At 33.2% G+C, this 13,316-nt stretch overlaps 1 protein-coding gene across 1 annotated transcript in view; it reads right to left on the bottom strand.

Moving 5' to 3' along the window:
- Nucleotides 1–13,316, bottom strand: part of LOC130904263 (protein dissatisfaction) — a 59,110-nt gene that overhangs the window by 40,036 nt on the left and 5,758 nt on the right. The window contains exon 4 of the mRNA XM_057816928.1: nucleotides 9,614–9,775. Within this exon, the coding sequence (XP_057672911.1) occupies nucleotides 9,614–9,775 (162 nt within the window). The remainder of the gene's footprint in view (nucleotides 1–9,613; nucleotides 9,776–13,316) is intronic.

Below are 13,316 nucleotides of genomic sequence, written 5' to 3' on the forward strand. Positions count from 1 at the left end.
AGCTGCGAGTCTCCACGTCTTACAAAAACGTTTCCAATAAGTAAGAAAGCTCCGTTAGCAGCTTTTCAAATACTTGGATCTGTGTGTTGGTTTTTATCAATGTAGTAGACGAAATGATACTTTTCCCACAGTTACATCTATATATCAGTTATACGGTTACAGAGAGATAGACGTTATTTGATGAAAAGCTCGTAAAGCTATTGAAAAGATTCCTACTGTGTATATAAATCATGGAATTCTTTAATAGGATTTTAGAAATCTCCTTTTTCAAATATACTCTCTGGAAAATTATTAACATTACTTTGTCATATTATAATAAACGGGCGAAAAATTTTATTTTCCAAGTTGCTGAGTTTGTTATTAGGAATATTAAGGATTAATAAAAGAAAGGTAAAACCTCAGTAGTTAGAGAATCATATTTACAAAGATCTTATTTCAAATTTATTCTATTTGGTATTTATTATAAAGCTTTAAGACACTGCATTTAAGAAACTTTTACATTTTTCTGAGTATGAAAACATACAAAAAACGATATGTAATAATTCGCACAATCACACTTCACTATACTACAACTATAAATAAAAAAGATGAATTTTCTTCACCCGCCATATTATAAGTAGTGACAGTAGTACAGTTATTCTTGTCAATTCCACAACTGTTCATCCTCGTTCTAACTAGTTATTTATGTTGTCGTCAATGAAACCTTCAGTCATTGTGGTTGATTTCCACCCTTTAAGTTTTTCTCAGCTGTGATGTTATCCCCACCGCTCACACAAATTGTTGCCGATGATCGACAAAAGAATGACTCGGGTAAAGTTCAGGATTTGTCAGTTTTAGAAACATACGAATTATTTTAGCCTCAGCAGCCAACTTATTTATACTGTAATGTTCTTATTTATTCAAATACACATTGTGTATCTTGTTTACGCAATTTATTTATACACCAACCCTAAATACACTAAAATCTTCACTATTCACAAAACTATCCACTAACACTTACTACTAAGCACTTATCTATATCACTAATTTATTTGAATACAGCGTTTACTTTTTATTATAACGGTGTGTGTGATATAACATCAAATCATTCACTGAATGGCTGCTAAATTATCACTCACATATATCCAATGGCTTTCCTGATAATCCGAATTCTAGAATGCCGAAATTAAACGAAAGATATAAGAAATTGTCTCTACAAAAGCAAACACAACATAATGTGAATAGCTTATAAAATCCATAGCCAACAAATATGAGTTTTTCGTAAAATTCACCAGGCACTCTCTAAATTTCTTTGTTTTTTTTGTCAGGTATATTGAATATAAGAGGTCTGTTGCAATTTCCTATATCATGGAATAGAACTCGCTGTTAAACCCATGATTAATGCAACATATTCAAAGCAATAACGAAATATTTTAAATTTCTTTTTTGGTGACATATAAAAAAAAATAGATTCCTTGAGAAATTTATTTAGGTCCTTGGGTGTGATTTTTTTGGGCATTTTTGATTAATTACTTTGTGATTGGAGTTCTTGGAACACTTCATATAATTTTCCAGATGGATGTGATGGATATGGTTAATACTCGGAGTACTTTTCAGCATCAAGTAGAAAACCCATAGTAAGGACGACTTATACTTCTTTCTTAATTCAGCAAACTTTCAGGAAAAGAATTTTGTGTAGCAGATTTTCTGTTGTGCTTACAGATAACTAATATGTTAAGAGGAGTATTTACTGCTACGTATTTTGTCATCAAAACAATATTGATATATTAACTGTCAAAGTTTTGGATGTATAGTAAAACTTCTCTGACGACTTTTTCTTGATATAATTTTCAAAGAATCCCAGCTAATCAACTGGCAACTATCAATATATTCAACCCTAATTCAACAAGAGGCCTTCTTTTGGAACTGGCAACTATTAATGTATTCAACCCATTCTTAACCAAGAAGTGTGGTAATCAAGTTTCGGGAATTTATAAATGAAAAACAAACAAATAATGTTTAACACAAAATTTTATCATCGATCTTCACAATTGTCTCTTTTCAGCTATACAAAAAGATTCCATCATTACTCCTACTATTCAAAGTATGCTTGTTAAACGTTCGGAGTTAAACAATTTAGAACAACTTTTATAGTTTCTACGACCTCCTCCGCGACATCTTGCTGAGTTTCTTTGGGGACTTCATTTAGGCAAATAAAAAAGTGCAGAGGCAGTATCATTAGAATAATTTTCTTTAGAAAACATCTTACACAATCAAGGATGAAAAGGGTTGGTGGGTGTGTTGTCTTGGTATTAGATCCAGCCTGCCTTAATAAGTTCGTTTCACAAAGGGAAATACATGCACTCAACCTCTGAGACGGTAACATAATACTATTCATTTACTTTTTGACCGACACAATGAAAGATGCCAATAATTTTTTATTAATTAGATACAATCACATAATATCCATTACTAAGTGAACAATTTAATCATGAGCTGATGTTAACATAAGCATAATCAAACATAGTTGCCTCCTTAAACTGAGCAGTGTTGCCAATACACTACATCCTTTCTAGGGGCGGCAAATAGTAGTTCTAAATCGATCTGGAAACTTCACAGACCTCGTAGGTCTTGAAACGACTGCAGGGGTCTCTTGAAGAGGAAATACTAATGAAGGAGGGATTGGTGGATTTTCTTCATTTGTTTCAGCCGCCTCGGTTCAGCGCACTTTCCTCTGTATCTGAAACTACTTCTGCTCCTCCTAATAAGGGCTTGGATCAGGATAAGAGCTTGTTGGATTGATGCTGCTTAGAAAGAACCACGTCTAAAGGTAGTCCTGTTTCTGATTAAAATATCCGGCTACGTTCTGTTTTTTAACAGAATCTTGAGTTTCTACTTCCAAGATGGCAGGCACAATAATTGGAAGGTAGCCCAGGTATTTGAAAATCAGTGACGCCGGTGTTTGTATGGGGATTGGTGCAAAGTTCATCAAATATGCATCCAAACCGGGTTGTCAGTTTCTCTATTCCACAACAGCGGCCTGGACAGTCTCTTTATAGCGTCACAAAAACTTTCTGAGGTGCCAATAGCTTCTAGCCATGTGGCATGCCTACTTTTTACACCGCGACGGAGAAGGAAATTAACATAGTCCTTACCATTACATGTACTGAAGTTGAAATAAATATAATTAGTCCTGTCAAACAGAGTTGTCACTTTAAATTGAGCAGTTTTACCAATATACTACAGACGGTATTCAAATATAGCTTTCCTGCCTATTTCTACTGACTGTCCATATTATTTACCAAATATCCAGTCGGCACAATAAATCCTTTCAAATCGCTTTTCGCATCTGTTCATGTTGATTCCATCTTTAGACAAATATTTCTCATGTTTAATTCAACGTCTAACATCTTGCGGATGGTTCCTTTGTGAATATTAAATTCATAAGGCAACGCATGAATTATTAGATGCCGGTCAACTTAAATCAGCACGTGCAAACGGTAGACATTCAAATCAGTACGAGTGGTAACAGGAACTCATTCACGTGGATAACACCAGTCTATAACAATTTTGCGCACAGGTTATGAGTTATTTATTTTTATTGCTTGTATACCTAGAAAAAGAATTAGAACAAAAACTACTTCTGAATTTGTTTTCAGAGTATAAAATCAATGAAAGTACATAGAAAATCCACAAAGAGATCATGTCAATGATCAGCTCTGTGTACTTTTCAGCTCTATGGTTTCCAAGAAAACCATGAACTACTGCCTTAAGACTGATCGAGGCTTTTTTCTCTGAGAGCTTTGGAAAAAAACTTTCCAAATATTTGAAAACTTTAGACTCATGATTAAGAGCTTTCACAAATTATTTGATAACACCCAATTTAATATGCAATGGTGACATTAATATATTTTGAAATCCCCAATTGCTTCCCGTTTAAGATTGTATTTTCCTAATTCGTGTTCAGTACGTGCAGGTCAATGCTCTTGTCGGTAGTGAGCGACATCACCAATAACTTCCCACTTGTATTCCATATATTTAATTGCAGTTACTAACTTTCACGTCATGGCAAAAAGAAGCCATCTTCCTTATTGAAGAAACAAGAAAATTCTTCATTACGTTTTCTTTGACGAGATTTTCGAACATCAGATTGAATTAAATTCCATTGTTCTAACCGCGATGCTAGTATCTCGGCTTTACTTATTGGAAGATTTAAGTCTCTTATTAAGTCATTGAGATCTTGAGAATTAATGAGGTGTGGTATTTTTGGTTCAGATTCAAAAACGAATTCGGAATGTACGGATACAGATGATCTTCATGATACCTTGAGAGAGTAGTTGCTTTTACAATAATGGCGAAGCAGGTACAGGATTTTCTTCTGTATGTGGTATTGGAGCAGATGTGGATGGTAGGTCAGCATAAGTTGTATTCTTTGAATTTTCACCTCTGAGTGGATTCACAATACAAAAATAACAATCAGTATAATGTTCACTATGTTCCCTCCCTCTGCACTGCAAACTTCATTGTTCTTTTCTCACCTCGTTACCAACCTACAATAAAACGTAACATAAAGTAAACCTAGTTCATGTTATAAGATAGTTAATAGAATAAAAAAGAGAAAATGAACTTACCGTCAAGATTGTATCTGCAAGAGTTACATAATACATATAGTGCCCATTTTTTGTCTTGTTTTTTGACTGGTAGATTAAAGTAAGCTTGATATGCCTCACAAATATTTGAATTCGTACTCAAAACATACTTTTTCTCTTCACTTTAATAAATTGTCCGCAAATATAACAAAACAAGTTAGCATCTCTTTTACAACTTCTTGTAACCATTTTGCACATATTTATACAATGAAAAATGATGTTATTTCTATGTAATATTAAACACAAACTGTCGTATACAACGAGCGATGCAAGAAACACTTCTCTTTCTACACCAAAAGCGCGCAAAAGCCGACATTGATTAGGCGCAAAAATCAAACGTTGACAAATCACTGTAAGTTCTTTAAAAGTAAATATTTCTAAATTCTAATCACATTTCTTCCTATGTATATACTTATATAATCAGAATATATTAAGTAAAACCCATGCGCAAAAAAAATTTTGTTAACCCGTGTAATCTTCTTTGAACCACTTCGTTCTTTCAAACACGCGCTTTTCGCCAGATTTCACATGAAATCACGACACGTTGCTTGTCATTTTCACCGCACAACATTAACAGTTGACATATTCACATAACATGAACACAAAAATCTATCGACTTCAGGTTTGAAATGAAATTGAATTCTTTACGTTGCAGGTGAGGATGAAATAACGTAATGCTGTCGGCTCCCGAGTTCTATCTAAATACCCGTAACTTAGTTGACACACTTTGTATATTTTCACGACCGCTGGGGGGTAGTTACCTGGTTATAACGTTATATTGAAATTTAATCATTTCAAACGGCGTACAATTCAAATAGAGATACTTTTTAGTTAAGTTTGAACTAACGTCCTGTTGATAATTCCTATATATGTATAATTACAAGATATGTATACACCATAGCTCACTAACAAAAGTATAATCCTTCTATAAGCTAGATACAATTCCAACCACACGGTCTAAAGGCGAAATCATCGCCCTTAAATGCCTCCGGTTGAATTTACCTCTCTTTCCGCACTCCCCATTCCGACTGAGCCCTTCAGCATGAGAATCTACAGCTGCTTCCATCAGCAGTCCCGTTCTCTCATTAATGATGATGTGCTTTCACCAATCTACCGCTACCGCCGCTTCAGCCTTCGGACTACTTCACTTTTCGCTACTGTTACAAGGCCCTGTGTCAAATGCGATAATAAAGCACCCTATAAATCTTACCAAAAACTAATTTTCGGCTTAACGAAATTTAGGTGCGATGTTTTTTAGAAGAGAAACGTAAATTGCTTGTTTCCTTCGTTCATATATTTTTTTGTCGTTCCTCGGTATTTCGAAAACACGCATTTGTTTCACTCAGTTCAAAGTATGATTTTAACGAACTTGTGAAAACGAAATCGGTTTAAAAAATTGACAAAATATTATTATTATTATTATTATCGTCTGTACTTATACAACATATATATCTGTGAAGCTGGCAACTCTCCCAAACATGATATTTGAGAGTACAATTTTTTTTTATAATGTATTATTATATATTTTTGGTTCCTTCAAATGATACTAACAAATAACAAAACTGATAAGGCTATTTTTAAACATTTCTATGGTGAAATGGTTTTCATACGTAGAAAATGTTTAGTGTTTAGCGGAATAGATGTAAGAAACAACATAAGCTGGATAGTCTGTTTATCGACTTTGCTAAAGTAAATGTAGGTTTTGGAAAACACATAATCATTATAAGGTTGCATATGACACAGCTACAAAAACAACATCTTTATAAAATAATGAAAGACCTGAAAGTACCAATAAAACTGATAAAATTCACGATTCACCATTTTGAACACTCAAAGAAACATTAAAATAAAACAGAAATCATGAGATAGCTTTAACACAAATAAAGGACTAAAACAGGGAGAATCTCTATCTACTAGGTTGTTCAACATAAAACTGGAATGGATAGTACGAAGAAGCGGGAACACTAAAAACAAAAGCAACACAGTTGCTAGCCTATGCAGATGATGCGGTAATTTAATCAACAAGAGGAAGAGAATTGAAAAGTACGTGCAGGGATTACTAACTTACCATACCATCTTTATCCATACCTAGCTTCATAGAAATAACAGAAATAGCGAAACTAAGAGAAAACGAGGAGAAATACAAGTTAATGAAAATGACGCATCCCAAAACGCATGAAAATAAGAGGAATCTCAGGTTGGAATTACACACGTAAAAAATAATTGAATTCTTATCGAAGATAATGGCGATGAAGGGGAAAACATAGAAGCAAGTTTAACTCGAGGAAGCAAAGAGACAGGATCAATAAACAAGATACTAATCTCCAAGAATATTTCTATATAAATCTATATCAGACAGTCATCAGACCAACCGTATTTTATGCAGGCGAAACGTGGATTCTGAATAAAGCGGAAGAGAACATGCTGGATATATGGGAGAAGAAATTACTTAGGAGGATATTAGGAAGGAAAAAATTAGGAATTAGGAATTAGGAAGAAAAAAAAAATCATAAATAAGATCCAGAAGACTAGGATGTCTGAGATACCTAGAAGAATGTTGGAATCAAGTGCAGCAAAAAATAAGACCGATATAAATATGGAAGAAACGCGAAAAAAAGGAAGATCCAAAAGGAGATGGTATGCCAAGACACAAGGAGATCTAATGGACGAAGGAAATACCATTCGAAACATTATAAAATTATATATGTTATATAAAACAACGGTATGAAACCTGAGGAAAATATCAGGTTATCCTAGATTTTAACGTGTTAATTATTATAAAGAAAATGTAAAAAATTATTCATATATATATAAACAATACTGAATGTTTGAAAGTAAGTTTTATCTGTTAATGATTTTCGATATTGTTAAAAATAAAGGTACTTTCCTGTTTAGGAAAAATCCCATTGTTCGATAAACTTTCGTATACGACTGTTAAATTTTGATATTTGCTGATTGCATTTTAGATTTTAAGGAAAATATCCAAAGTGCGGGTCATTGCCTCTATAATGATAAGAAAAATGTGAGTGTTAAAGGCAAACAACTCCAAGAACTCATAAAATTTTAATAAGAAATAGTAAACTAAATCCAAAAAAGACAAGCACATACCTTCTAAGAGATTTGCTGCATTAAGATGTTGATGTGAGTGTCTTAACTAATAGTGAAGGCTTTAGGAAGTTGATCGGAAGTCAAGAAAATTAAAGAAAAAACAAATTGTGATTCAGAAAATGATTGCAAAACGTTTAGCGTGAATCAAAACATACAGATCATAGATCTTTCAACTTTAAAACGTATTTGTACAGATAAATACCCTTCTAACAAGATGCTTCGGAGTTTTCTGCAATGAATGGTACTGGAAACTTAGTTCCCATTGAAGACACTAAAGGATTGTTCCGTTCATTGAAACATTTAATAGAATATTCCAACATGACTTAGCCCCTTGTAACAAATCGATATTCATTTTCATAAGAAAAGATTAGCTAATTCGTGTGTTCAGATGTATGATGAAGGCAAGAACATTTGAACTAAACTAATGGAGTTATTAAGTTATTACCAAGATATGTTGAGGGAGATCTTCTAATATATAGATTCATTAAACTGTAGAATGAATAAAACTTGAGGTTTTGTGAAAAATAAGATTTTTACATTCGATCTAATTAATTAGACCGCTCCAGTTATATAACTGAGTACTGTGTTATTAACTACACCTTACTAATGACTGTATCATCTCTTATAGTTACATCTTTCACTGTTTTTGGTGTTTATACATATTTCTTAAATTCCCTGTTATCATTATTTGATTTATAATCGAATGGTACAACCATATAAGACGGATAGACGAGAACAGACTTCCGAGGATAGTCCTAGAAAACAACCCGCCCGGCTCAAGGCCTCCCGGGAGACCACCTAAAAGGTGGAAAGATAGTTGGCAATCCACCTCTCAGGAAAAGATGCAGAGGCAGTTTCAGAATTAACAAATCGATAGATCTTCAAGAAGTAGAAGAAGAAGAAGGTTTATAATCATGGCTGATATTATATACTAACGTAAGTGACCGTGACAGAATGCAATATCCAAACAAGGTCTAGTATTGTGATTGGCATCAAAGTAATTGATAAAAGTGATTATGAGTATTGAAAGTTTCTGAATATATGGATATTTGTTTAAAGCAGGGATGGGGAAACTACGGCCCGCGGGCCGTCTCCGATCCGCAAAGCGTTGAGATCCGGTCAAACAAAAATCAAGTACAGCTTTCTTATTATCAGAAATTACATTATGATCAAGTGACAGTAATGGCAGTGCACGTCGGACATAAAACAACATGTGCGATCGCGGACGTGGATATTAGCGAAAACCGAAAATGAAGCTCGAGTAGGTGCGTTTGTCGTCGAACGCACTACCCATTTGAAGCAACTATTTCTGAACACCAGCAACTTGGAATTTTATTAGTCCTTATCTAGGACACAATACCCAAATATAGTTGCCCACGCCCAGAAAATAATGGCTATGTTTGGCACAAGCTATTTGTGCGAACAAACGTTTTCAATAATGAAACTAAGCAAAAATTGTCTTCGTAATAGGCTTTCTGATGACCTCTTTTATTCATTGTTAGCAATTCAGCATCACAAATGGAGCCGGCTCATGATGAAGTCATGCAGAAACAAAAACAGTTCCACATGTCACATGTTCCCACAAAGACCAGCGCTCATCAACCTTTTACTTCGCAGTTAACTTAAGTTCAATTAATTGCAATTGAAAATGTTATTTTTTAATATTTCACAATAAAATAGTGTTTCAGAAAAATTGAAACAATATTTCTATTTTAGTAAATAACGTAATGCTACAACTTGGCCGCTATATATTTCGTTAACAAAAATTGGCACACGAAGAAAAAAGTTTTCCCATCCCTGGTCAAACTGGATCTTGAGTAATCTCAGATAATTATTAGACATTATTATTAAACAATGCTTAATAACTTTGTACTTACCATCTTTATTCATACTAGCTTGAAAGCATTTGTTTAATCTACACGCTCTGCATTGATTTCGATGTGTTTTATCAACAGGACATCGCCCTTTCATATCACCTGTAGCTTTACATGTATACACCCGATTACGATGAATGCTGCGTTTGAAAAATCCCGAGCAACCTAAAAACATTTGTAGCTTCAAAGAGATAAAGCACAAAAAAATTCAGCATGAGACGAGAATACAAATAATTTGAATACTATGAATCAGGAACTGAATTTAATAATAATAAATTCATATAAAAATATCGTTAGTACATATATTTTCAGATCCATCCAACAACACAGAAAGCTAATGTCATATTACTGTTAATCATTCAATTATCACTTTTTGTGGATTTTATTTAACTTTGAAGTATTGAGATGGTAGAATTCATTATTAAAGTTGCCAAACATCCAGAACAACTGAACGATATGTTTCAATTTTTCTACCATAATGCATATATTATACAACCCTAAAGAGTACTGAGCTTCATTGTTTTAAGAAATACATATTATTGACACTTCATTACATGTTCGAAATTTGCTCCTCCTTGACTTCAAACCGATGTTCCCAGTTTCTTATCATGTTAGGGAGTAAGGGTTGTATCAGGTCCGCGAAGAAGGATCTACGGCATTTTCTGATTCATCGAAGGCTTTTAAAAACTGCCGTTTTTAAACGGGTCCCAAATGTGAGCTTCTAAAGTTGTGAGTTCTGGAGAATATTGAGTATAAGGGAAGTCAGTAAATTGTGAAATTTATCTGCTTGGAAAATATTCCTGAAGAAAATGACGAACTGCGGCAGCAGTATGGCAAGATGTTACGTCTTGCTGGAGAAATTGGTCTCGAAATTCCAAATTACGTACACGACAGAATGGACGTAGGTTAGGGATAAAGCGTGTTAATATTTTGATGTTCCTGTGATACCGACCATTCTCTTAGAAGAAGTATGGACCAATGATTCCGTGTCTATATATTACACACCCGACACTGACTTTTGCACTTTATAAACGAGCTTCTTGAACTTCATCGGGTCTAACTAAGCGCAGAAATCGATGAAAATGAATATCTGTCTAAAAATCATACATTTTTTAAAAATTCAGGATTTTCATACTGTAACGCACTTTACTGCGATAATTGTTGATGTACCTGAATTACACGCGAAAATGCACAAAAACATTGCTCTCTTTAAAAATTTGGATAAAGTTGATAGTGATCAAGATAAATGCATTTATGTATGACTTCTTATATGTATGACTATGAGTGGAATCTGTTCCGACTAAAGAAGACAGAATGACTATTTCTTTATCCTCCGAGGTTCCAGCTCGGTTCTGCGCATTCTCAAGCATGCGCAGTATAGATAAAGTGTCTCGAACGAGAGAGAAAATGAATATTGTCGGCACCGTAGCTTACGGACATTTTTTTTCCATACCAACTGTCCATATAGGAGTATTACATATATGGATAAATGATTCAGGACACAAAGAGTCCGATGCCGCTCATGAGTCAGAGATACTTAAATGTAAGCGACATATACTAGTGAGCACGCGAAATGAAATATTTAAAAACAAATATAAACAATGAAATTGTTTATATCTTCATTAGGAATATTATTAACTTTTGTGTGGAGAATTGAAAAAAAATTTAATTTGTATTCTATTTCTTTTTGAAAATTTTTTAATGGGCCAAAAGTATTTCGAAGATTTCGAGATTTTTCGAACCTTTAAAAATTTATATTAACTTTATAGTGGAAAGTCATAGGACTTTTTTTATTTGTATTTCAGTAAAGAATTTAAAAAAATGGCCGGCTGAAAAATAACGATTCCTTGCGAATGTTTAAACAATTTCAGTTCAAACAATTTGGCACGGGGTTGCCCCATGCCAACATGCATTTATATCATTAGAAGGGCAATTTGAAAGTGATCGCATAATAAAATTGATGCGAAATAGTTTTCGTTACTCATGCGCCGATTCTTACTGGACTAACCCCTATATTTCAGTTTCAGTACTGTTTCTTTCAGACTGTTTATTTACTTTACCAATTAAACAAAACATTGCCTCGTCTGGAAATACTACACTATTCATAAAATTTGGATTTCACAAAATTTCAAATGTCTGTCCGGATCTACTCATTCGTTCATTGAACAAGATGAACGTTTTATGGATGTACTTTTACTTTCTTTAAAACCTTCACTACCAACGACTGACTAACATTTTGTTATAAAGCAATTTCTTTTGTAGTTACGTGAGGATTGTCACAATGAAAATTAGAACAATGTGGAGAATTTAAGATTCTTTAAACCCTGTTAAGACTATTGTTCATGCAGACAATAAAACAGGATTTATTACAGGTGCATACGGTTGTTGAAAATTGGTGACTATGAAAATTTTAAAGAATGAGTGAAAAAAAGCGAGAATAGCTAAACAAAATAGGTATTTCATTTCATAATGATTCACTTGAATTTCACTTACATGCTGTTATAAAAAAAGGTAAAAGCCAATTATCAGTAACGAATTTCTTATAACGCGCAGATTTGATGTAGTGAGTGAAAGAATAGTTTACAGGTACTGAAATAAGAAGAAGAAAGAAGAGATTGGTGTACTAAAACAAAAATCACTATCATTCGATTAAGTTTTCTGGAACATTTGGCGATATTCATACTGAATACACGATTTATACCATCACTACATGGTATGTGGATGATATTTTTTTGCCATATTCAATACAAAGAAGCCAAACGTACACGAATTCATTTTGGAACTAAATTCTAAATATCTATCAACACAAAGTTCACCTTTGGAATGGAAAATAATGAACATTTTAGATATCTAGTCTATTAATTGAGAAAAGTAATAGACTATACGTGCAGGTACATCCCGGTTAATTCTTTTCATTGTAGTATCCAACATATCCATTTCCTGGTACATCGGTTAATTCACTTTCCACTTAACATCGAGAGATACAATGAGAAAAAAACCTTTATTGAGGATGTAGCTGTATGTGAATCCAAATTTGGTGGTATATGAATTGTAAAGAAGTCTTTGCCAGATATATTATGACCATTTCCTTATTGGGAACGTGGCAATGAAACACCAAAGACTAATTTTATATTCCGAGCTTTCGAATACTTATGTATTCATCGGACATTAGCAAACAACTAATCTCACTTAACCTATAAATTTCAACTTCACTTATAACGTCCTAACATAAAAAAATCATTGTCATTTATATTCGAACCAATAAATATTCAGCTATGTTCATAACAACCTAGCCTTTTAAGTTTATTATAATAAATTAATCCGTCAATATTGAACACAATTTACTACAACTACAATAATAATCTAAGCAATTAAAAATCAATAAAAATTCTTATAGAAATCAGAATCAATATTTCAATTAATCAATATTTCTATCAACGTCACTTTAAATATTGAAGTTTGAATCGTATGAATTTAAAATTTTTACAAGAATTTATACAGCTCAAAACCACCACAAATCTCAATTAATTATTATAAGTAAAATGTTATTATTGTTATACATTTATACATGTTTCTTATATTGTACTTGACCATAATTTCAGTCCCAGACGATGAATACATAAGTAATTGTAAGTAATCGAAAACTTGGAAAATATATTAAAGTTAGTCCACTTTGGTGTTTCATTGCCACGTTCCCAATAAGAAA

The sequence above is a fragment of the Diorhabda carinulata genome, chromosome 2, assembly GCF_026250575.1.
Source record: "Diorhabda carinulata isolate Delta chromosome 2, icDioCari1.1, whole genome shotgun sequence".
Taxonomy (NCBI): Eukaryota; Metazoa; Arthropoda; class Insecta; order Coleoptera; family Chrysomelidae; genus Diorhabda; species Diorhabda carinulata.